Raw genomic sequence first — 25,261 nt, 5'->3', positions numbered from 1 at the left:
GGCGCTAAAAAAACTGCCCTTTTCGAACGCAGAAGCCTGAATGCACAATTAAACACAGAGTTGATTACGTGCCTTGCAGGAGGGGGTTGTGTACAAAATTCCGCTCTCGTGTGGAAGGTACTACATTGGCCAAACGGGCAAATATTTGAATGTGTGTCTCCACAGCACAGTAATAAAGTGGGCAATATTTCCACCGACGGTCATCTGGTGGCCCATTGTAAAAAGTGTGTTGCACAACCACCTTGCCATCCCTTGCTCGATAAGACGGTCATTTTGTGCTGGCACCACAAAGACCTGACGAGAGAAATCGAGGAAGCATCCAAGATTGCACGGGCAGGTGCAATCTATGCGACAGCAGGGCGTCTGTGGCATTAGCACTATGGAGCTTGTATTCATGGCATCTGTTAAGCTTATATGTCCTTCTTTCCCTTAGCAGAATCAGTTGTGTATATGTGCTCCTCTTCCACAATAAACGCTGTGTTGAAAGTTAACGCTTGTCCTGTCTAGTCTTTGTCGTGCGTCCTTCCTGCGCTATGCTTCTAGTGTAACAAATTAGTATGCCAGCACTAATTACAGCTCAGCTCTAGTATATGTATGTCTGGAAAATATTTTTGTTTAATCAATAGATTTTCTGCTGAATAGAATCGAGTACTTTCTTTTTATCCTCTGAAACTAATGAATTATGTTCTGTTGTACCGAATACGAATGAGGTTCTCAGTTTCATAGTGGACCTGTGTTTTGCACCAGTCCTCTACTTATAGCACACAAAGTGTTTCTCTCCATTTTTTTAAATACCAAAGGGCTAACCCAACTTTACGGCAGTTGGGTTATCGTAAGGCCAATCTGCGCGACACATGAAAGGACAACACACAACGTGGCTCGATCACCACTCTGTGCGTAGCCGGCGCCGAATGTAAAGAGCAGGCACCGTCCGTGCCTTTTCATTGTCAGCTTCGGCATGATTTGCCAACTGTCAAAGAATCTGAACTATGGTGTGTCACAGCAAGTTCGTGGTACATGTGGCATGTGCAAGATGTTGCGCTGCGCAGGTTTCTCCATCGAATATATAGAATATTCGAGTAGTAGATACTCTATTCACGAATCGAACTATTTGAACGTTTGCTATTCGATTATTTACGCACATCCAGTAATTATGTTACAACACAGGTGACTTCCCTCTCTGTAAATTCCACTACTAAGCATTAAAGGGCATTCTTGGTTTGGTTACAGTGGGATGCGCTTTCTTGAGGCTGAGTGCCACTTTGGGTGTGTGAGCCTGAAATACAACATGTATCCTGCACTGTTTGCATATCTTGTAGTTGTGCATACCTTTGACTCTTTCTTGTTCTTTTTCCCAGCACCACCACTGCACAGCAAGGCCCACCAAAATGAACTTACAAGGTTACATGCAACCAACTCGACGTGATTTTGAAAGGATCACTTCGCAAGTGTTTTAGCCACCATCACCTGCCGCGACATACTGCCATTTGTGTTTTTATGATTGCATACAGGGAATCGCGCTTGTTATTAGCATTAATGCTATTGTGTTTTGCTTTTAAGAATGTCAGTCTTTCTTCTTTTCTTCTTTTTGCCGTCTTGTTCGCCGCCTTTTCTATGTGTGGAACTCCCATTTACCGATACTAAAACAGTGTCTAAGACTAAGACAGATACAGTGTCTAAGATGGGAAATTTGGTATTTCGAAGTCACATTATACATTGCCAAGATATATATGATGTAGTCACTCAAAGAATACAAAACAAGATAGCTGGCTTCATGCCTGGTAACTGTAATCTTTCTTTCTCTTTCTTGCTTTTAATTGTTGCAATGCTGACGTTTGGTTCTAACTTTCAGACTGTTTCAGTGCCATATTAATTCTGCAATGTTGTCATGTATTCATTCAGTCAACTGAATGATGTCCAGTTCTGCATGATTCGGATGGACAGTGGAGCTGGCCTTCACATCATGAAAAAGGATGGTCTAACTTGTGCTTGAGAATAAGCATGAAACTTGAATTGTGTGATTAATGGGCTTTAATGTTGCAAATATTAGTAAAGGAATTATGAGACAGTAGCAGAAGGCTCCAGATTGAGTTTGACCACCTGGGGTTGTTTAATGTGCATGTAGATCTAAGCAGACAAGTGCTTTTGCATTTCTCTTCTTCAATATAACTACAGTTGCAGTGGCCAAAAATCCAACCTGCAACTACATACTCAACAGCAGAAAGCTTATTTCCAGTCTAATTAAATGTAAATAATCTTTTTAAAAAATGCCGTAATAAGTGTAATACCAAGTATGTTCATGTTGATGGAAAATTATCAGCATGTACACAAACAGCAAGTAAAAGGTCATCACAACTGCAGCTTATGACTAGCTTCCACAGTGGCTTTGGCTGGCTGGTTGTATGACTGGCTAGTTGTATACATATCCAAGGCTAAATATCTTTCAGCTTATAAAAGAAAGAAAAAAAAATATCGGAGGGGTAAAAAGGCAAGCAAAAGTGGTCTATAGCCTTCAGTACGGTTGTGTTGGTCATAAATTTTGACCAAAAAATGTCTGCACAACTAAGCAGCATGCATAATATAGCTGTAAGCAAAACGTCATCACAATTTGCGTGTGCTACAATGATATGATGCATAGGGTTTTGTGGTGCAAGGGCCAGTAAAGGCCAACGAATGCCAGGTGTGCACTACAATGACAGTATTAACACAAGGAACACAACTAAGGTTTCTAACCATACACTAACTGCACAAAGAAAGTATTGTTGGTTAATGCAGTGTAATGCCGAGCTTGTTTTACTCAAAGGGAGATTAGACGAAGTTGTGCAAGCCACATATAAGGCTTGCTTAGTTAGTTGCAAGTTGTAATACTTTAAATACTCTTTTAAAGCTGAACTGCAGACTATGAGGGCTGCCATTCTGCGACACTCTGGACTAAATCTAAGCAAAACTTGGAGGACAACTAATAATGCAAAAGGACAGAAAGTCGGGCGAGTTGGTACGGTAACATGATCTTGAATTGTAGCACGAAGTGACACAGACAGAGACTAGAAGCAGACAGGACAACTAATAAACTTTAATATAAGCTAGACTGTGCGGCAATTATAGAAGCATGAAGTGATGGTTCTAACGTTAATAGGCAGGAAGACTGCAGTATGGAGTAAAGCTAACTGGCATAGCTGATATCCTAGTTGAGGAGCAAGAAGTTGGGCAGGTCGTGTAATGGCATCGAGCTTATAATTAACTGGTGGTCTGCTAGGTAACAAAATGGACGCCAAGGAAAGGGAAGCAGCAGTCAAGGACAGCTCAGCATTAGGTGGTGTAATGAGATTAGTAAATTTGCGGGCATGAGATGAAGTCAGCTAGCACCAAAAAGGCTTAATCTGTTATTGATACGAGAGGCCTTCATGCTGCAGGGGGCATAAAACAGGCTAATGATCACAATGAAATCTAAGCAGATGAGCATTTTCGCAAATCACTCCTTCAGCAGAACACGGCTACTCCAATTTCAAGAAATGTGGAATGAAAGGTTGTGCATACTGCGATGTGGGGATGTATGTGTATGACTAAAGAGTTCAATATGAGACGTAGTGGATTGAGTGTGATTATAAGCAGTTGGATCTGAAATTTTTGACAAAAACAGTTTGTCTTAAAAATCTCAAACATTTGGACATCAGTACGTAAAATTACTTCTTTGAGATAAGCACGCAACAGGTCACAGCATTGGATGGAAAACTGGGCATGTTGGTTTAGCATTTTCATAGGTGAAAGGTGCATAGATGACACACATAACATCACCGCCACTAAAAGAGCTGCTCTAGTTGAACACAAGTGCACACCGATGAACTGTGACAAAGCTCCGTGTATAAATGGTGCCAGTTTCTTGCAAGAAATCTTGTTGGAAGTGGCGCCTTGTGTGTGCATCTCTCTTATGTGTGTCGTCTGCGCGCCTTTCACCTCTGAAGTCACACTAAGCAGCCGCTTGCATATGGAATAAATATTGCTTGCAATGTTGTCTTTATTACATATTTTGTTGCTGTGCGTGCACCCTTAAGGGCAAGCGCTTAGCACTTTCAAATGTTTTACAGCACTAGCTGTTTTAGGCACTTGAAGATGTGCATTTGTGGTGTCGCCAATGCTTATTTTGAGTACAAAAACAGCCAGACTTGTAGTCTCCACTTCTGTGTATTAGTAAGAGTAGTGCGATGAAAGGTTAACAAGAAGTGCATCGACAGTGCTGCAAATCTTTTGTGTTCAGAAAATTATTATTAGTATTGCACTGTGCATGGTGTTGCTCTAGATGGTGCTGGCATAGCTTTTCACTTTACATGAAAAATGCAGTTTTTTTTTTGTAGGTGTTCATTGTTTGAAAGCCAGCAAAGGGTCACACTGTTTGAAATGTTTAGGGCCGCAATTTACACAATCTCTCGAGTAGAAAAGGGAGGTGTCTGCAATGCGACCGAGAACTGCGCTGGCCAGGTGTTTGGTCTGGCAATAATGGAGCTTGCAAATGTGAGCTTGTTATTGAAACCGCCCGACAATACTTGTTGATTTGAAAGCACTCGACTCTACAATGCAGGAAAGGGGGCCGAATGAAATGCAGTTGCTCGAACACATTCTCAGTAAGCACACTCACTTGTTGCCTGTCACTATGGCTTTCACTCATTACCGTGGGGTATTGCCATTTTTCTTAATTGTCTCCGAGCAGGGAACACTCATTGCTTTTTTTTCTTCGTATAAATATAGATTGATGAAGTCGTGCAGTTTCATCAACAGTTATGTTTCTGTACTCTATGCAACAGCTTCATTGAAGGGTGCCCTAAATTCGAAGAGAGGCTAGCACATCGCATCCAGTTTTATAGCTTCAGAAACGCATGCGCTAAGTGGCAGGTTCACATCACCAATTGTTGTTGCCCTTTCAATCAGTTTCGTATTGCAGAGCAGGTAGACACCTTCTGCAGTGTGTCCCAAGGTGCCTTTCCTCGAACCTTGTGCTGAGTCCCAGTCTTTGAACATGCACCGACTAGTCCAAATTACCTACTTGTGAAAGCGCTCCTCACCAGGCCCCATTGAAAATTTTGGTTATATGCTCAAGGGGTCGTTCAGGGAGCAATCTACCGCAATAATTTCGGAAAAAGTTTCACTAGTAGTCGAGGTAGCAGTACTAAATGAAATCCTGTCGAGCAGCGATTCAAATAAGTAAGCTACCTTCCTTGCTCAAATGCTCTCTCCACATGCCTCGAACAGTGTCTGCAAGTGACATTTCTCTCCTGCCTTCTCCCACATTGGAGCCAAAGGCCCGCCTCCTTTTTCATCACGACTCCTGCAGCTCTGGCATTCTTTCTATCCTGTCCCTTCTTTTATTGCTGTGTGTTGCTGCATTCTTTGCATTTCACAAGTCCCAGAGATGTTCTTGCTACTGCTGGCTATTGGTGCTTTTCAGGCACCATAGTGAGTTACATAAACATAACTCACTGCCCCAGTAGCTCCTTCAAGGAAAAGAGCATGTGGGCTTTTGTATGATTTTTTGACTGTTTTTCCAGTGCACACCATTGTAATACTTTGCAGACACGACCGTCACTGTGTGATCTATGCTGCATTGCAGTTGTATCGGTGCTCAAATCTGGTGAGCGGCACTTAGTTACGCGTGACCAATATCTACTGTTCTACATTAGTATTTTTACATTGTGCGCTCATCGGAATGCAGCTGCTGCAGTTTAGAATCCAATCAGTGACTGCGTTCAGCAGCAGAATGCCATAGCCAACAAGCCATGCACGAGGACAAACGAGAATCATTCGAATGTAGGTAGAGTCCTATTTTTAAGAGGCAACATGAAAATTTCAAGAAGACATACTTTTATTTTAGTGCATATTAATAAGTGAAGTTCGCAGCTCAGCGTCAAAAATAGGCGGGGAAGTGAATCTAGAAACGATGCGAGAACATATGGAAGTTACCAGGGGCCACAAAAATACTCTCGTTGAAATTTATGCCACGTCTGCCTCGCTGTGCTTTTATCACTACAAAAAAAAAAGAAGAAGAAGAAGAAGAAAAAACCTTCTTTGATGCTGCTATGCCATTTGTAACCTATCCTCGGTCACAATCATAGATCGACTGCAAGACCTCTGGACAATTAACAAGAAAGTGTTGGCTAGTTGGTTATCCATTTTCAGGTAGAAATAGCGTTAGACGAGGATTTAGTGAAAGCATGTAAGAGGATGATACATTGAGCTTGTGTATCCTCTTTTTATTTGCCTTTACCAAGAGCTTTGCTCGTCTTTAGCGATGCTTCCAATTGACTTTGAGCAAAGTTTGCAGAAGAAAAGGTTGACCTAATTTCAAAAAACTATTTTTTAGAAACCAGCTACCACATGTAATAATCTATCAGGGTAATGGTGACATGGTGCTCAGGGAAAGTGGACAGCAAGTTGGATCATGTGTGGCATGAAAAAATAATTATTTACATGTGTGTACTGCGGCTGTAAGCTTTTGACTTCTACTGTTCAGTATAAAAGTACTTTGGAAATATGTATGCATATTATGTACGAGTGGACTAATAGCTACAATGTTTTACTGGCATAGCCAGCATTCTGGGAACATGGTGTTCGACAAATGCCAATGCTATTCTTATGTGGATACTTTTGACATTGGTGAAGGTCTGAGACTGCTTCATATGCTTGCCTGCTCTTGTAAAAATAAGGCAGCAATTATTTTGATATCTTCTTTCAACCTTTATATTGTCTTTATTTACATAGCTTTGGTAAAGGTTGCATGTGCCAATAAAAACATTAGTAAAACTTCTGATTACCCCCTTTGTTGTCATTGAACTTTAATTGAAACAGCTCACACACACAGAAAAAAAATAATAAAGCATCAAAGGTAGCAGTAGCTTTAGTTTTTTTTCTAAGCCATAAATTCTAAAGGTCTGGCTGAAACTAATGGAGACTAACCTTCAATAGATGATGACAATATCTTGTCATTTGTGGACAAATTTTGCACAAGCTACAGGCAGTTTACAGACATAAAAAGTTGGGTCCTTCAAAATCGTTAGCCATTTACATTATAACCAGCATGAAAAGTCTGCAGGATGCACGTTCTGCAAAAATGCACGATTTCCGGCCAGTCTTTTTTGCTTTTAGCTGTAGAACAGTGCAGCACTATTGGCGGCAAGCTCCACCACTAGAAAAGCTAGTGCCACCATCGGCGTGACATGGCATGAGGGATCACGTGAACACAGAGGCCGCGTCGGTTGCTTCAAAAGCGTTGAAGCGAGCTGAAAACGGAAGTTTAAAGTCCCACCTGTGCCGCGGTTTTGATTAAGTGGTGAGGCTTTACCGCCTTGGGTGTCTGCTTGACAACATTTGAAAGTACAGTACTATAATAGGTAGTGGCTACCTTTTATGTACTATTATGCACTGTGTACTACTATGTACTACTATGATGAGCAAAACGTGAACAAGGTGAATGCAGGCGCCAACGTTTCTACAAGTGGACTTGTCTTCTTCAAGGTACTATTATGTACTACTATGCAAATTATTTTCCTCGAGAATATTTGCAATGATGAAAGCCGGTACTCTGAAACTATTTTTGACACGCATGAATAGTGTCTGACCGATAACCATTCAGAATCATCATTGTTGATTGCTACTAAATCTGCTACAAAATGCTCCTGGCAATTCGCACCACTGATGCAGCAGTGGCCTAACTGCTGGAGCATCGGGCTGTTGTGCTGAGAGACTGATGTTCAATCCCACCATCTAACATGTAATTCTTTTATTTTTTGTGAGTACACTATGCAGCAAAGCAGCTGCCACAGACATCTAAGTCCAAGAGGGTTTGCTAAAAAAGCTTTGCTTTAAAATTGCCTGGTAGATAAAGCATGCTGCTTGCATGTAACCTGATCTAACTCAAACACCATTTTGTACCTCATAATTTGAACCCGCACAGCATGCCACAGGCAAGCCCAAGTTTGACATTAACCAGTCGATTGCATCACATATATGCAGTAGAAACGCGTTGATACGTTCCCCTAAGTATGTTTTCCCGGCACCAACATTTGCAATCGGGAACACACAAAATGACCCAATAGAGTTACAGTCATTTCATTGCGGTTCATACGTTCCCGGAAAACACAATTTTTCGGCATCAATGTTTAGTATGTCGCTAAACTGCGATCGTATGAGACGTTCTCCGGCCGCTAGATTCCATGTAAACAGGAAAATATGCAAGGCACACGCGATCGAAAACAGTATGTGGTAGCCCAGCGCGACGCCTTCACCGCAGCACTTGCTCGCCCGCCCCACGTGGAAACACCAGCTCGCACTCAGTTTCTCATTTCAGTACTAGCAAATCTCCAGGGTCATCGCATGCAGCATTCACAACTATCAGTGCCAACTTTATTGCGATAAGCACCTTCGCCTATCTGTTTCACAGCACGTGGTGCCATTGGCTGTGTAGTGCACGCTTATAGTAGGCAATAACTGAAACTCGCCGTTGTTCCTGTTGCAGACTGCGATCGTATACATTTTTCTGCTGCTAGATCCTATGTGAACAAGAAAAGGCGCAAGGGGCATGCAATCGAGAACATTACATTATAGCCGCCCATCTCACGTGAAAATGACGGCATGCACAATTGCTTATTTCGGTACCAGCAAATTGCCCGGGCCATCGCATTCCACATTCACAGCTATCGCCGCCAAACCTACTGCGATAAGCAGCTTCACTTATGTTTTACAGTGCATGGTGCATAGTGCCATTGGTATAGCATACTGCATGCTTTTAGTAGGCGATAATCCAAACGCACCGCCGTTCCCTGCTGCAGGCGGCGCTATGTGGGCATCGCGTTTCGTTTGGGCGGCATCCGGTGGCGCCCACCGGCTCAATTTCGTCTCAGTTTTCCATCACCCTCTTAAAACACCACGCAATAGGGAAACAACAAAACGCATCTCAGGCAGCTGGAGCACCACCGGCTCGACGTGCATTGGCGTCTCCTGCCGCGACACTTCGCATTACGTAACACGTCAACAATAATCGAGTCTCTCTCTCTTTTTTTTTTTACTTTGGATCGTATATTTTTCCGGTTAGTACGTTTTTCTCGCAGCATATTCCAAAACGCATGAACGAAGTTTTGCTGTACTGAGCTTTTCTGGCTGCTACTTAGAAGTTGTAATTACTTCACAACTACTAGTAATACATCTGGGGCTGGTAGTTAAATTTCACTGTAAAAACAGAGAAATGTTAACACGCAAATTGACCGCTGCCTTCATACAAACCACCATTTTGCTCCAAAAGAGAAGATTGTGCAAATTACCAATTTATTAATTGATGCAAGATAGAAGGCCACAAGGTTCTAAACTTTTTTTTTAACGTGACAGTTTAGTGACAGCGAGGTTAACACATGCTTGATAGGCTGTTCATTACCTTAATGTATACATTATAATACAACCAATTTGGGGAGGGGGGGCTCTATTGATATGTTTTCAACGGTATAAAATAGAACACAAATTCAAAGAAACACTTCGGTGTAGCATTATATCAGGCTTGATGAGTAGGTCACTTTCATTTTGAACTTTGTCCCTGTTTGTCTGACAATGAAACATGATCAAACTTCATGCCGTTGATATTTTCATAGAAACTGTGCAAAATGTGTAAACGGTTTCTCCCAGCAATATGCAAGCTTATTCGAAAGTCAGAATGCCAATGTAACAGCACTGCAGCGAATAACCAAGCAGCGCAGATTATATCGCATAAAGGATAGACATCAAATGTGGTGTCTGCCACAATGTGGCTTGCAATTGACAGGACAATATGTGCTCAACATTTTTGAGTTTGGCTGATTGACCAGCACCACCATTAAAGAGGCCCTGCAATACTTAATGAACATCGTAAACAAGCCTGCTGAAGTTTCCGACAACACTTGTCATGAAATCTGCACCTATTATTGCTCCCATACTCGCACCAGAAAGCATACAGGTCAGTTCAAAAGACTGCTTGCTTGCCTGCCGAGTTTACCCCAATATCCCCACCACTTTAGGTGAGTCTTTGTATGCAATCTTAAACAAAATGGTCATTTACTAGATTCCTTTAGACAGTGCTGCTACCTGGCGGCAGACATCCGACACCACAGCACCAATACTGCAATTTTTTCTGGTGCTCAATGGCCAAAAAAAATAAAAAGTAATAATAATAAAAAAGGAAGGGTCGTGCAACACAATAGTGTTACATGCTTTGTATCTTCTACACAGTGGCCAGAAATAAGAAGTACAGCCTTTTGCAAGACAGTTGAGGCCAGTCAGCCGTTGTTGGCAATAGCCAGCTGGCCTTCACTTTTTTTTTTTTTGTGATAGGCCCTGCACTGTGCTAAGAGAGGAAATGAAACAATCAGTGTTCAAACAATGATTCCTGCAGTCAAGCAAGGCTCAAACCTTGGTTTCTGCTACCAGCAACAGTAGTTACAAATAACCTGCCCTGTGGCATTTTTCCCAATTTCAGAGGAAGGGCTAGAAAAGTTGCGGACGATGAATGCAAACATTGTGTTCCCTTTCATACTGGTGCACATGCCAGGTCCGTTCAGTTCATCTCACGAATTGTGAACTGGTTCACACCATATCACTGGCTTGTTTAGAATAAGCTTGCCACCTTTAGCATGGAGCCTACGCTACCTCTCTTGGAAGTGCGAGGAGTGCTATCAATTCATTTCGCACAAAGTCTGCACTGAACGAAACAAATGGCAACATGCGGATTCCACCAACATGCACTGCAGAAACAAAAAACAAAGTACAGTTCCTCTCTAGGACTAGTCCAGCACGTGCAAGCGATTTGACTGAATCTGCTGTAAACACACTGAAAACAATCCTGCCAGACAAATTCTTACGAACTACTGTTTGCAACATTGTTAGGTGTTCTAAAAATCGAGAACAGTTTCTTGTGGTATGCCTCCCTTTCACTGTGTAAATTGAGAACAGTTTCTTGTGGTACGCTTCCCTTTCACTGTGTGAGCCACAGCAAGTACTAGTCGTAGTAAAGGCAGGAGCAGCCATGTCATTCATCCGGGCACAATTGTGACTGTGTCATATATGTACATCAGCAGTTCTCTGGAGCTTGAAAAGCGTGACACTGCCACTGCCAAAGTGCATTGCAAGCTCTTCTGTATCACGAACCAGCACACCTCCAGACGCCCATCTTGGTGGCATCCCTGTCATACCCTGCAAAAGCAAGGGCCATGAAATGAGTCACCTTCATTGGACTCAAGTGTCAGCGGAAAAGTTATAATCATTAAAGGGACTGACAACCAATTTTTAGGGTGGAGTGCAAAGCTCACCCCCGTAGGGCTTACACATGCAGCGGTTACTTCCAAAAGAGTGTGGATGTTTTGTAAGCAGAATTTTTAGATCTGAGCAGCGTCTAGAAAAGAAAAAGAGTCCCTTCTCCAGCAACGCTGAGAAGCGAGAGCGGTGCCGATAGCCCTCCTCGCAAATTTCAAAAGCCACCCATCGTTCTGCTTTCACAGGAGTGAGTGCAAGTGTGGTTAACCACCTACACATTGCTCTTTTTAACCACATTTGAAAATAAAACGCTGGTAAAGTAAGTTTGCGTTCTTGTACAGACCTTTCTTATATTTGTATCGCATTTTTCCCCACGTACATGCCCACGTCATGGCTAGCTAGCCCCCGTGATTGTTATTCCGTCAATAGACGAGTCAAGCCAACTCATTGAAAATGAAAGGGAAAGCAGCGCCACTTTTCTACTCACTACAAATGAAGACGTATCTGCACATCCTAAGTTAGAAAAAACATATAACAAAAAAAAAGTACTGCATTTCAGCGCTAATAAAAATACCAGGGACCACATGCGCTAATAGAAGGTCACATGATAGGCTTCTCATGCATAGTCACGTTCTTTTAGTGAAGAGATAAAAATGTAAATCGATGTTTCATGAGAAAAACATAGCTCATTTTAACCCAATATGATAGGTAATCTTCCCGTCAGCTGGGTTATCTAGATTCATTTCTGTGCGGATTTTTGTCCTTTAAAGGGCCCTCAAACCAAGTCTGACATTTCACACAGAAAAATAAACCCGAAATCCTGAGGGGGAGGAAAGGGGGAGAACAAGCCACGCATACAAGCAGGGGCAGCAACTCGCTCTTTTCTTTTTTTCTCTTCTAGGATTCCGTGTTTGTTTTCCTTTTGGCGCAGACAGCCAGTAACCAGATTTTAATTGTTGTAACATAACCAATAATGCAGCATGTGTACAGCATAGTAAACGTTTTCTTTTTTTTTCCCCATGGAACACACAAAAGTGCTCATTGTTACGTCTGAATACTGTTAAAACCGGTAACGTCATAAGTGGGTCCAACTGTATTTCTTTCTGGCTAATTAAAATGTTTTGGTGCATGTCAAGGTTGTGCTACATACAAGTGAAGGTATCTTACCTCTTTACCACTTGGACGACGTCTTCATCATTTAGTATGTGCTCTTTGCCTACTTTCTGTGGATTGTGCTTCACCGAGGAACCCCATACCAAGGCACTGGATCAGGATAGAAACGAAAAAAGGATGCAGCAGAAGAGTAAGACAATGTCGCAGTAGTAAAAATAAAAATAAGATTATGGGGTTTTACATGGCAAAACCTGGACGATCAGAATGCTAAGTCTTTTACATGCTTCCAAAACCAAAAAGCAATGGGATCAGAAGGGCATATCTTCAGAATAAAATGTCAATGATGAAACTGGAAGACAAAGCAGTGCGTTAATATAAGAGATGAGACATGGAGATATACAGGCTTTCATTTGTCCTGGTTGCAATCCGAAGAGGACTACAGTCAGATCTCGTTACTACGAACCCCACATTAACGAATTTCTCAAATTTACAAATATCTATAAAATCTGTGCCAAATTGCGTATATTTCCAATGTAAAAATATTTCAGAACTACAAATTTCAATACCGCGCATATTTCAGAATAACACACATAGTTTATTTTTCCCTTTACAACTGAAGAACATCAGTATTACGAATTCGGCTAAAAGTAACAGCGCCGTAACTCTTGCATGAAACAGAAACCGCGAGTGCAATAGCATCATCACCATGTTCATGCCAAATCCTTTACCACAAGCGTCACCAAGAACTTCACGATAAAGGTTTGGCGATGTTCGCGCGACATCCAACGATGAATGCAGCTAGTGACAGCGCCAAGAAGAAACAAAAGCAGTTTTCGCTGCAGGGCAAATTGGATGTATTGCAGGAAATCGACGCAGGGATAAAGCAAATTGACGTGTGCAGACAGCGCTGCATTGCCCCATCGACCGTCGCAATCATTTTGAAAGATTGAGACAAGATTGTCAAGCTTCTCCAAGAAGGGCAATTAGCTCCTACAAGGAAATGGCTGCGACTGGGAAACGTTCAAAATGTGGACCAAGCTGTTCTCACATGGTTCAAAGAGGCCAGACTGCAAGATGTTCCTGTGTCTGGCTCCAAGAAAAAGTCCATGAATTTGCCGATGCACTTGAAATGACTGGGTTCGACGCCAGTGCGGGTTGGCTTTTTCGTTTCTGCCAAAGGAACGGAATAACTTGGCAGGTAGTCTCGGGCGAGGAAAAGGCTGCTGACAAGAGAAAGCGCGGATTCCTGGCGCAGTGATCGTTTTCTAGAGGTGGCTGAATCGTACTCTGAAGACTATATATGCAATGTGGATGAGACCGCATGTTCTTATCAGCTCCTGCCAGACCGGCCCGGGCGATGCACTTCAAAGGGCAGCAGTGCAAAGGAGAGAAGAAGTCGCATCTTTGCGTGACAGTCCCGCTCTGCTGCAATGCAACAGGCACGAAGAAATTAAACTGCTCATCACTGGCAAGTACACGAAGCCCCGCTGCATAAAAAACGTCATGTCGTTACCATATGACTACCGTGCCAACAAATGAGCCTGGATGACCAGAGAACTTTTTTCCGAGTGGCTCATCAAACTTGACAACCAAATGAGGAGGGATGACCGAAGAGTTCTACTGGTTGTCGACAACTGCTCTGCCCACATTGTGAATGTTCGCTTGATGCACATTCGCTTGGAGTTTCTGCCCTAGACCCTAGACCAGGGCATTACAAAGAGTGTGAAAGCAGGATTTCGTAAGCGCCTTATGCAGTGGTTGATTATCAACCTCTGCCTAAAGCAGCCGACTGCAATCAATATTCATCAAGCAGTGGAAATGCTCACAGGAGCTTGGTGGAACTTGAAGGTGTCCACCACTAGCAACTGCTGGCGAAAAGCAGGGCTTGTCAAATCGCCTGTGCAGCTTGAAGATGTCCTGGAGGTGACCGACAACAACCCAGAAGACCTGTGTCCCGAAGTTGCGAAACTGCTGCCCGCCGTCTCTTCCTTCGACGACTACGCGGAGAGAGATAGCGCAGCACTGATGGTGGTGGACCTGACAACCGAAGGGATTGTCAACTGTGTTCACGACGTCTCCAGTGATGACAACGACTGCGAGTCACCGAACACAGAAGATGAGATCGTGTCGAACATTGATGTTTTAGTGCACGTGAAGAAAGTCCGCACTTCGATCGCTCGGTGCAATAACGTACCCGATGATGTGTTGCACAAAGTGGATGATGTAGGTGCATTCCCAATCACACGCCAGAAGAAAATCACTGATTTCTTCAAATAAACCAAAGTCATTCCAACAACAAGGAGGCGGTCTTCACTGACGCAGCCTGTTATCGAGACAGGAAGAGTTTCGTGGCGGCAGTTACTAGCCACCGAGGCAACCACCTCACGAGCGCCACCGTGAACATGGCACATGCCAAAGTGGCAGACGAAGCGGTCATAGCACTGGCCCTCACACAAACCAAAGCGACATACATGATCTGCGATTCGCAAACGGCAATTCGCAAACGGCAATTCGCAATCTTGCAAATGGGCGCATCTCGCAAGAGGCATATCACATACTCCAGCAACATCCCATACACCAGGGAGAGGCCGACTTCGATAACCAAAGGCATTTGCTAAGGATCCCGGCACACACTGGATTGAGCACCCCTAACGAAGTGGCTCACCGCATTGCTCAAGGCCTCACTCACTGACCATCACTGGAGGAAGAGCCCCCGCGGGGTACTGCTAACGCCTGGGCGCGGGAGGATCGTATGAACAGGTTCCACGACATCAAGACACACTACCAGTTACAAAGACGCGTACACTCATTCCCTCACGCTAGGTTAGACATGACGCAAGCAGTACACTTCAGACAATTACAAACGGATTCTTACAAAAACCCCACACTCATGCACGCCATGTGTCCAGACATACTATACACTACAACCAGATGAACATCGCGTGGCAAGGTTGCTCACTAATCACATGTTATGGGAGTGTTAGCAACTAACAAACAAATCGGGCAGTGCCGACCCCTCCATCTGTTTTACTGCCAGCCTTCGCTCGCGCTGGAAGACCGCACTGCTCAGCTCGAACCTGACAGCACAACTCTGGGCTGTCTAGGGAGCCGAGCAAGCCGCTTCGAAACAAGATCTCGGAACCGCGTCCGCGGTGGGTGTCCAAACCCACTAAAATGACGCTGGACTCGAATCTTATCGAATTTGAAAATAAAGTTTATGCTCTCTCTTCAAATAAAGCAGCCTTGAAGTGCGTGAAACATTTTTATCTGAGAGTATGCTTCTCTGCACATGCATCCACCGCCAGGTACATCATTTTCATTTCTAGGTTTGTCCACTGGCTTAGAAGTGCAAGTTTTTCATTACAACAATATTTCAAAATAACGAACGATTTTCGGCTGTCCTGCGTGATTTGTTATATAGAAATTTGGCTGTGTTACTGATTATGTAACACTGGTACTTGCACGTCCTGCCTGGTAGAAGCTGAAAATCAGTGACGGTACAAGGCTGGGCATGCTGGTAAGCCAGTGATTTCACTAGACCAGGATGAAGACAGGAGGGCTAAGGATGAAGAACCAACATTCTTGCATTTTATCTTTTGTTTCTACGTGTTTTCGAGAGACAGAATGTGCATACACTTGTGTGCATCTTTGGCTTCAATAATGTTTTCTCGAGACAGATGCGCCTATTTGCATATGAGTGCTGCACTGAAGGAAAACCTTTGATGGAAGTCAGTACTTCATTTCTTCTGTCATCTTTTTTTAATGTTCTCCCAAGACGAGTGAACCAGGGCCACTACCTGCTTGCAAACAGAGCTATCAAAGCTGCCGGCTTCATTTTTTGCTCTAGCACACAGCGATGCTGGCTCATACAACAGCCCTGACCCACTTTATTGGCAGCCGAGTTGGGTGACGACAGTGGGATTCCTAAACAAAGCAGGCTCTCAGTGATGCTGGATAGAAAACAGAACTGCGGCATTCGATATTCATACAATAACAAGGCAACAGTAAACATGAAGGACATTCTATTTGAAACTGCTAGACAGAATTCTTGGAACTATTGCGGATTCGCCCCTCCTTTAAAGAGTAAAAGACAAAAACATTGTCTATAAAGCAAGAAACAAATGCTGAACAGACAGCAGCTTCCCAAACAATGTACACAATGTATACCATGTGAAGGAATACACACGACCACACGTTTAACAACCTCATATCAATGCATTGCAGCTCTATTTTGTATCCAACATTTAGGAGGGGCATTTTCCCCACTGTTCAAAGTGCTCTGGATAAGGCACAATATACGAGCACGAAAAGCTTTCCTTCCTCTTTATTTGGTACTTGCGCAGCTTCACAACTGCCGACTTGGCTCGTAAGACAAGACGGGCAATCCAGAAAGCACATTACATCTCGTAAGACAAAGTTTTACGAGAAAAAGACCAGTGCTTGATTTTAAAAAAAAAATAAAAGATTACACCAGCTGCTGCACTTGCCTCAACTGGTCTGCAGTGTTCAAAGTGCATTATTTTTTGCTTTTGAAGTACTGTTCTGTGAGGACAGCTCGTAAAATTTATTGGAATGCCTGACGATAAACCAGTTTGACATAATTCACCTTGCCATATACAAAGTACCATAGCTGAACAACCTACTTTTGCATATGTTGAACTTCTGAAATAGAATTTAGAACATCTCTAACGAAACTGAAGGATACTCAAAAGCCCACTCATCACAAGTTAGTCATAAACACTATAATAGCAATGCCATTACTAGCAAAATCTTTTGTCGCAACCTACAGCATAACGTGACAGTTCAAGCAAAACATCAAGGCAGCAGCAAAAGTTTAGCTGTCCTAGGCTTGCTTCTAGAAAGCCAGAGCGAAGGCTGAAACTTACCATTTGAACTCTTTCATAATGGTACGATGCAGCTTGTTGCAGAAATCTTCCACTGTCCTTCTCTCCTGGCTGAGAATAACTGGCGCTTCGTAGTCTGGCAGCTGGCCTTTTGGTTTTGTGTATCTGCGAGAGAGAAAACATCCCTTGTCATGCATAATCTGATGTTCCCAAGTCCCATCGCTCCTCTTTACCCAACACGCTGTAGATGCGATGGACGTAAGTTGAGCACATATTGTCAAGCATGTATAACCAGCACTGAAAATTCAAGAAATATAAGTGCAAAGTGTGTAAGGGGGGAAAGGGGGGGGGGGTATGCATGCCATACGCAAAGTTTGCCTTGTGTAACCAGTGCAACACCAACAACCCTAGGAAAGGAAAAGAGAATAACTAGGTACCTCAAAGTCAACCCCCTACTTTTGTACATTATTTTTTGCCTAAAAGTGTCACCCTACATTCAATTAAATAAGGTGTATATGCATATACCGTAGTGGACAAAAAGAAGTCGCAATATATCAAACGTTGAATTTTAACCTCAGTGTTTAGAAACCTGCTCCCCCGGTTGCTAGCATCAGAAAATAGCCTCTAGGAAGACTCACTGCATGCACTACTTATTGTCCATGAAGCTTCCATATACCACTCTGAAACCATACACACTGACCAGTATGTATCAAAATGTACACACACATGAAAGAGAAACTGTCATGGTAACTAAAGAGGTTAGCCTATTAACGGGCTTGGCATGCTACTCAAAACATAATAGATTATGAGGGATGAAACAGGAATATGAGGGATATACATGCGAGAGGTACAAGCACATATACTTACACAATGAAGCACACAATGGAGGCAAGAGGCACCACCAAATGAACAAAGAAAAAAGTGGATCAGTGGCAGCGGCGATAGACAAAATGCCCATCATTGTCCCCCTTGTAGCAGAAGCATGCATTCTGTAGGACAAGGGTTCCCAAGCTTTCTGGCCTTGGGGAACCCCACCTGCCTTCTCAGAGTGCTGTTGTGGGGTACATTACAGTTGAGGGCAGCAGAGTGTTAGGCGGAGTGATTAGATTACTAGAAATATGCAGGCACGGGGCGAGTTTGGTAGGGCAGGAGCAAGTAGAGAGCTTCGAAAAGGCCTTTCTCCTGTGGTGGAGTTGTACTGGTTATGCTAATACTAGGGGCAATCGTGGTGGTGGTGCCACTGACGATGAAAGATGACCTGAGGTGCACATCGCAAGCCTGTCTAAATGAAGGGATCTGAGCCAAACTTTGGCAACAGTAGTATAATGCTTTGTGATTCACATTACTGACTCACATCCGTATAAGCTTCAGGTAAGACCAGGCCTTTTCCAGAAGGTCATCGAAATTCCATTTATGGTGAGCAGAGATGGGAACACAATGTGGGATCTTGTAGATAATGTCCAGTTCCTGTAAAAAAGAAAGAAAGAAAATGAAATGCGATAAAGCCACTAAGAAAGGGGGCTAAATACTATTTTGCACAAGTGGGAGCTTTTCACACAAGTATAAATGCAAGCACTTTATCAGAATTGTCACAATGAAAACAACAAACATTACGCATAATCCAAACCAACACTATTAGGCTTATCTGGTTCAAACGAGCATCAGCCATGGCCATCTGAGTTTGGCTGAAATTACCATGGCGTGTCAAGTGACAAGATATTTTGTATGTGAGCACTGGTTCGTATATGTGTTTGTGTGAAATACCCGGGTTGACAATGTGTTTGTGTTACCTTTACACTTGTTTATTTGTTCTATCTGGAGCACAGTCCTAAATATGAACCATGCCCCAAAGATAACAAAACACTTATCTTTTTTTTAAATCTCACACGTCAAAACAAAGTGAATCTGCCTTCCTAAAGAGAGAGAAATACCACTTACTTCGATAGAAATCTGGTCAATCTTGTTAAGCACATAGATACACGGGATGTAGATGCGATTCCCTTCAATCACGTCAATCAGGTCATCTGAAGTAGCGTCACACCGTAGCGTGATGTCAGCATTGTGGATCTTGTATTCAGACAAAATAGTTTTCACGGTGTCCATGTCCAGCTCCGACTGGGGCACCTGTTTTTATAGCCATTCCAGAAATAAGAAAAAGAATTGATTGGCTAATTGTGTTTATCATCCCAAAAGAGCACTGGGAATAGAAGAGTTGTCATAATGAATGACTCCAGAATAACTTCAACTGCGTTGAATTTTTCTAACTTGCACCTAAATCTAAGTACACAAATGCTTTTGCATATTTCCCTAATTGGAATCTGGCTACAGCAGCCACGAATCGAACCCGCGACCTTGCTCTCAGCAGCAGAATGCCACAGTCAACTCAAAAAGTGTAGCATGCACGCTTTCGTAATGTTTGCACACATTATACACCTCTGGATAATGAAAAATCCAAAAGCTGTGTTTATTTAACACGATAGTAGTGGTGACAGTACCATCATCTGCAGGTTAATGCCACCTTTGTCCTTTTTTCGGAGCGAGATCGCCGGAGGCTCCTTGTTGAGTCGGATGCCGAATCCTTCCACCTCTCGCTCCAAGATGCGCTTGTGCTGCAGGGGCTTCAGCACGTCCAGCACAATGAAAATGAGACTGCAGGTACGGGCCACTGCACAAGCATTTTCAAGCACTATGCTACAAGACAGCACACAAACTAGCACCGTTTCATACTTAATAGGCAACTCCAGGAAAGATGCACGAGCAAAATCTCGCACCACATGGTGCAAAATCTCGCACAACATGTTTCTCGACGTGGAAGGCATCACAGCCCATTTCTGGGCAGCTATGGTTTCTACAGGATAACTACTTCACACACTACAACTACAACTTGGAGACCTAAGGTTGTGCCAAAGCATGTAATGTTATTCGTGCACCTTTGTGCCTCCAATAAGTGACACACATGTTTTGTTTGCAAATACCAGTGGTGGGCTACGGCCCCTGGTTACAGAAGCATGTCACTGTGCTTGTTCATAGAAAAATACAGTGGAATCGCTTAAACGGAACTGCCTCTTAAATGGAACACCATCCTCGTGGTTAGTTGGCGTTGTATTCATGCAATTGCATTCAGCTTTGTTTCTCAGCAAATGGAACTCCTGATAAATGGAACCTATTTCCCTGGCCCCTTGAGGCTCCGTTTAAAGAGAGCCCACTGCAGATACACATCTCCAACTACTTTCAAGTAATTGTTACTTCACACTTTGCAGCATCAAAATGAGGCAGTTTTACATAAAATTATGTGATGCACACCTATAATATCTATTTTTTCATATGTGGATTGCTATTTTTGGGTTGCGAATTAAGGACTGTCCAGTCAACACAAGAGATGCGAAGAGGAGAATAGAAGTGAGTAAAGGGAATAGATATATAGGACAAGTATATCCTGATGGTACATTATTGCAAGATATCATCATGCTGAATTAAGGTGTGAGCACAAGAAGACAAACAAAATGACACATTTCTTTGTACACATTTGCCAACGTGTGTAGCAATGCTATGTGTAATGCCTTGATATGGAAGGTCACAGACTGCAATTTCAATTATATATGGGGGCCTTCCTATGTTTCTTCCTATTTGCCTTTTGTTTTGACGTGTAAATAAATGAACATTTTTAAAGTGAGTGTCAGAAACATATAAATGTTCACTTACATTGTTGTAGCAAGGTTTGTTTTTCTTTAAGTAAGAAACCCATAGTACTTTTGTATTTCCTGTGCGTGTACACTAAAATGTGCAGTCACAAACAAATAACAGACAAACAAGAAATTAAAGTTGAACACCTTTTGCGAGTAATAACTCCCGAAAGCACACCACTCTCAACACTACTTATCCAGTCACCAAAGACAGTATAGGCCTCACACTAAGCTTACGAGCCGAAATCATGCTGATATTGCTTGTACTTCTGGCAAGCTAAAAATGGAGAATGCGGTCTGGTTAGCCCTATGTTATTAAGAGCCCATGGCTGTACTGCACACGGAAGTAAAGGGACATATCTAAGACAACACAAACAAATAAATCGCAAATCTTTTCAGCCTCAGCTTTTCAACATGAGCAAGCTCAACCTAGACAGATAATAGCATGCTTGAAAGCCAAGGCTATTGTTTAACAAATGAAGACAAATTGGAAGGTAAGCTATACAAGTGCTGGCTATCCCAACCATCAACACTTCTGCATGACCAGGGAAAAGAAAGCTGAGTGACACTGACCAGCGATGACCTGTCGACCTCGGCCCTTTCCATCCTTGGCTCCTTCTATGATTCCCGGCAGGTCAAGCAGCTGAATCTTGGCCCCCTTATACTTGATGACACCTGGCACGGTGGTCAGCGTGGTGAACTCGTAGGCAGCCACCTCGGAGAAAACACCCGCCAGCGTGTTCATGAGCGTAGACTTGCCCACAGATGGGAACCCTGGGTGTGGTGTCGATGGTTGCTAGCCTTGTAGTCAATGGCCCTCCTCACCGATTTTGAGTATTGAAACAATGAAATCCCCTGAGACGTACTGTGGGGCCAGGTATGACAGTAAATGCCTAATTTGCATTTACATCTACCACCTCCCCTTGTTTTTGAAGCGAGCTCAAAAGAGCACAAGGAAGCAGATTCTTCCACAGAAGCGCTAGTTAGCAAGTGTTGAGTGAAAAGCAGCAAGGGTTATAGGTGTGACAGCACATACAACTTGTATATCAGCAGCCATATCCAACAAGGTTCTGACACGTTGCATTAACTTGAGCAGCTATCTTTCAGAGATGTTTTAGCCTCCCTTACCCCTTCTAATAATAAAGTTGACACTAACTCAGACATGTTGCGTGTTATATGAGACACCAGACAACGCCAGGCATCTCCAGCATTAGTGAAATAAATCCATCATATTTCTTAGCAGCAATCATTGCTCAAGCACTAACAAGCTATTTCCTGTTCATACTAGGCACACCCTATACCCTGTATGACGATAATCAGTCATGAACACAGACTTTGTCCACCACATAATTTCGGCACCTTTCACTGCAACTGTTTCGGTTATCACCCTAACTCAATAATGCCAGCTGCAGTGAAGGAAAAAGCTTTAGGAGGGGCTAGTTGGATAGACATTACTTGGTTTACTGGGTGGACTGTGAGGGAGAAAAAAAAAAATATTCTGAACCACAAGAGATCAGCCCTTGTTTCATCACTGCTCTGTCAGTGTAGAATGTCAAAATGCTTGTGCTTCTACGTTAAAACAACAAAACACCCAATAATGCAGGACATGCACAACTCTGGCAGGCAGCATTGTGTGGCATGTTCCCACCTGTTTTGCTTTCGCTATTTGCTAGGCTTGCACATTCTGGCAACTGCCGTCACTACGGGAAACCAGCTCAAAGCACCTGCATTAAACCTGTCAAAGCAGCCTGGACACTAAAACAGCAAGTGCTTCACATGGCTACCATTAGATCTGCAAAGAACATCAAGTGTCTTTAGCTGCCCTAGAAAGGAATGTCAAACATTAAATTTCTTATTTTTCTTTCTTCAAGACATTAGCTTAATCAAAAAGCTTTAAGATATATACAATTGGCATTGTCTTTTTTTTTCTTTCACTGGCTTGCCTTTTCAAACTATGATCATGTTTTTCTCCTCCATATATTTTGTGCTAGTTTGCTTTTTGCCTAGATATCTTTCTTTTGTGCTCATGGTTGCCCTTTGGCATCCTGTTTCGTGCAGTGTACATCTGCAAGAATGGATGAAGAACTATCCCAATCTGCCACTATTCTAAGCAGTTGCAAATCGAGCTTGAAGCATCAGTAAAGTGTTACCTTCTCACCAACAACTTCCGTAATGTGTAGTTAACAAGAATGAGATATACTGTTGTATAGAGGTGTCAAGCGACGAGTTACAGGAATGGCTACAGAACCATGGAATATACTTACCTACAAACCCTATCCTAGCATCACCAGTCTTGGCAACGTCGAAACCTTCACCAGGTCCACCGCCTCCACCCTTGGGCGTTATAAGCTCGCGCCGAAGCTTGGCTAGTCGAGCTTTAAGAAGACCTAAATGACCCATAGTTGCCTTGTTTCGTTGCGTCCGGGCCATCTGCGGGGAGAGGCAAAACATAGCTCAGAGCGTTATTCTATATTTGGCACCCAATTAGACAATCTAGTTCATATGAAAGCTGGTATACAAATATCGAGCGCAAACGGATATAGCAAATTAGGTCACAAAAGTGCAAAAATCTACAGCTCCTATTTCGGCTAACAGGAAACTTAACAATCAATGGTACCAACATTAAACCACTATAGCGAATGACAAATACATCAATAATCAGAGTTAACTGGATTTAATTTCATTTTGGTTCAGTTACGACAATGTAACTGGAATATGGGCTACCTCTAACTACCAACTGTGCGTGTTCAATGATGCTGGTTCAATAAGGAAGTAATGAAATAGACACGTAGTCACTTTAGATATAAAGAAACAAACACTAAGGTACCCTGTGCTCTTACCAAATGTAGCCTGGGTTTGTTTCTAAGCATATACAGCATCACTGAAGCATACCTCTAGGGAATGCTAAACAGTATACTATCTTCAAATGTCTCTAATAGGTGCAAGTCTGATTATTCTGCACCTGTCATTAACGTTTCTCTATACAGCCTTTACAGCCAACTTGGATGAAAGCCCTGGTGGATTTAAAGAGGGGCTCTGTCACTTTCACCCCAATTCTCATGTTTTTACGAGGGCCTCCCTTGAGGCTACAATGAAAGAAATGCTCAATCATATCAACAAAAATGAACAGACTGCAAGTTACAAAATCATGATGTATACTGCAAGTATGAAAGGCCACATAGAAATGGCTGACCCGCTTTGGCTCTGCAAGCGATTTTTTGCGATGCGCCATAACACCATGGATCTTAGGAGCAGGTGCATGATAATGAAAACATGGCTATTCAAAACTGCAGTATAATTTGCCGGAAAAGAAAATAACTTTCCCTTCTGGCTACTCCTTAATGGTCAGCTCTAAAGTCACTGATGATGCGAACTTTCGTTTCTAGTGATATTTCGATTATGCAAATGTTGAAGCAATGATCAGTGCAGTCGTGCGGTATTGCCGTTACGAGCAAGACGGGTTTCAAGCTGCAAGTTAGTTTCTCTTTACTCAAAAGCTGAAGTAAATTGACATAAGTCAATTTTGCCAGTATAGGCACTACATGCGTACACATGCTTATGCGCCTTGTCAAGGGCGCCACGCAAAAGCGAAGGCTGTTTTAGTGTGATTACTCTAGCGTGTTTACAATTAAGTGAAACAAAAACACATTAACCCGACACGTAGCACGCATAGGCCCGGCGTTTTTAGGTCACATTACTGCGCGACAACCACGACAAAATATGTCTTAATACATTGGCTTAAGTGATGTGTGCCCAAAAATTGAAATAACGCAACACCGCGCCAAAATTGTTCGGTGAAGCGGTTAACGCCAGAACGCAGCTTAAACACAAATAAAGCTCTAAATTCTCAACACCTCATCAAAATTATATTGCACATCGTGGGGTGTTGATGTTTTCAGTATAATTTCGCTACATTGCGGAACCTTGAAGTGACGGCCAAAACAAGGGGCGAGATGCTGGAGTTGCCATGCACGTCAACATCGAAGCACACACGTGTTCGAAAGCAAAAGCTTCTATCATTACTCGCAGCAAGTATGCTAGGTTCAATTATGAGAAATACACTCAGGCATCTTTATTACAAGAAGGAAGCTTCTTTCTGACACATTTTAAAGAACCGGTCATTGTGAGAACTTCGCGGGTGTTCCCGTATGCCGCAAGTTTCCTCTTGATAGCCGACGTCGGGAGCAAAAAGCAGCTTACCTCGGCCTCGATGGCCGCTATTTTTTCGAGTACCGTACTCATCCTGGCGAGCTAGTTTGGTTACACGTATTAAGAAGTCCGGAATTCACGGAGCGCACTTCACGTGGGGCACACGCATGGCACTTCAATATGGGAGAGAAGGGACCGGTCAGCCGCTAGGAA

The 25,261-nt window shown here is 42.9% G+C and overlaps 2 protein-coding genes across 3 annotated transcripts in view; one reads left to right on the top strand and one right to left on the bottom strand.

Moving 5' to 3' along the window:
• Positions 1-10,171, top strand: part of LOC135920034 (inosine-uridine preferring nucleoside hydrolase-like) — a 20,353-nt gene extending 10,182 nt beyond the window's left edge. The window contains exon 7 of the mRNA XM_065454099.2: positions 1,359-10,171. The gene's annotated coding sequence lies outside the window, so the exon portion shown is untranslated. The remainder of the gene's footprint in view (positions 1-1,358) is intronic.
• On the bottom strand, positions 9,289-25,259 carry 128up (GTP-binding protein 128up). 2 transcript variants are annotated; one of them, XM_065454092.1, is made up of 9 exons: positions 25,100-25,259; positions 23,164-23,329; positions 21,473-21,673; positions 19,712-19,881; positions 19,155-19,340; positions 18,571-18,683; positions 17,259-17,381; positions 12,427-12,522; positions 9,289-11,199 (listed from the first exon to the last, which is right to left on the bottom strand). In XM_065454092.1, exons 1-9 carry the CDS (start codon positions 25,139-25,141, stop codon positions 11,193-11,195), a joined length of 1,104 nt encoding a protein of 367 aa, XP_065310164.1. In that variant the 5' UTR covers positions 25,142-25,259; the 3' UTR covers positions 9,289-11,192. The 2 variants fall into 2 exon arrangements, with proteins under 2 accessions (XP_065310164.1, XP_070390656.1); XM_070534555.1 differs by lacking the exon at positions 9,289-11,199 and having other exon boundaries at positions 12,423-12,522.
• Between the last annotated feature and the right edge of the window lie 2 nt (positions 25,260-25,261).

The sequence above is a fragment of the Dermacentor albipictus genome, chromosome 2 (genome assembly GCF_038994185.2).
Source record: "Dermacentor albipictus isolate Rhodes 1998 colony chromosome 2, USDA_Dalb.pri_finalv2, whole genome shotgun sequence".
Taxonomy (NCBI): Eukaryota; Metazoa; Arthropoda; class Arachnida; order Ixodida; family Ixodidae; genus Dermacentor; species Dermacentor albipictus.
The sequence above is the reverse complement of the archived record's forward strand: the minus strand, read 5'-3'. Positions and strand labels throughout refer to the sequence as shown.

Coding starts and splice junctions, on each gene's coding strand:
- 128up (XM_065454092.1), bottom strand. CDS start 25,141: ATGAGTACGGTACTCGAAAAAATAGCGGCCATCGAGGCCGAG. Junction 19,341..19,711: donor GCATTAACCTGCAGATGATG/GTACTGTCACCA, acceptor CTATAAAAACAG/GTGCCCCAGTCGGAGCTGGA. Junction 17,382..18,570: donor TACCTGAAGCTTATACGGAT/GTGAGTCAGTAA, acceptor TCTCTCTCGCAG/ATACACAAAACCAAAAGGCC.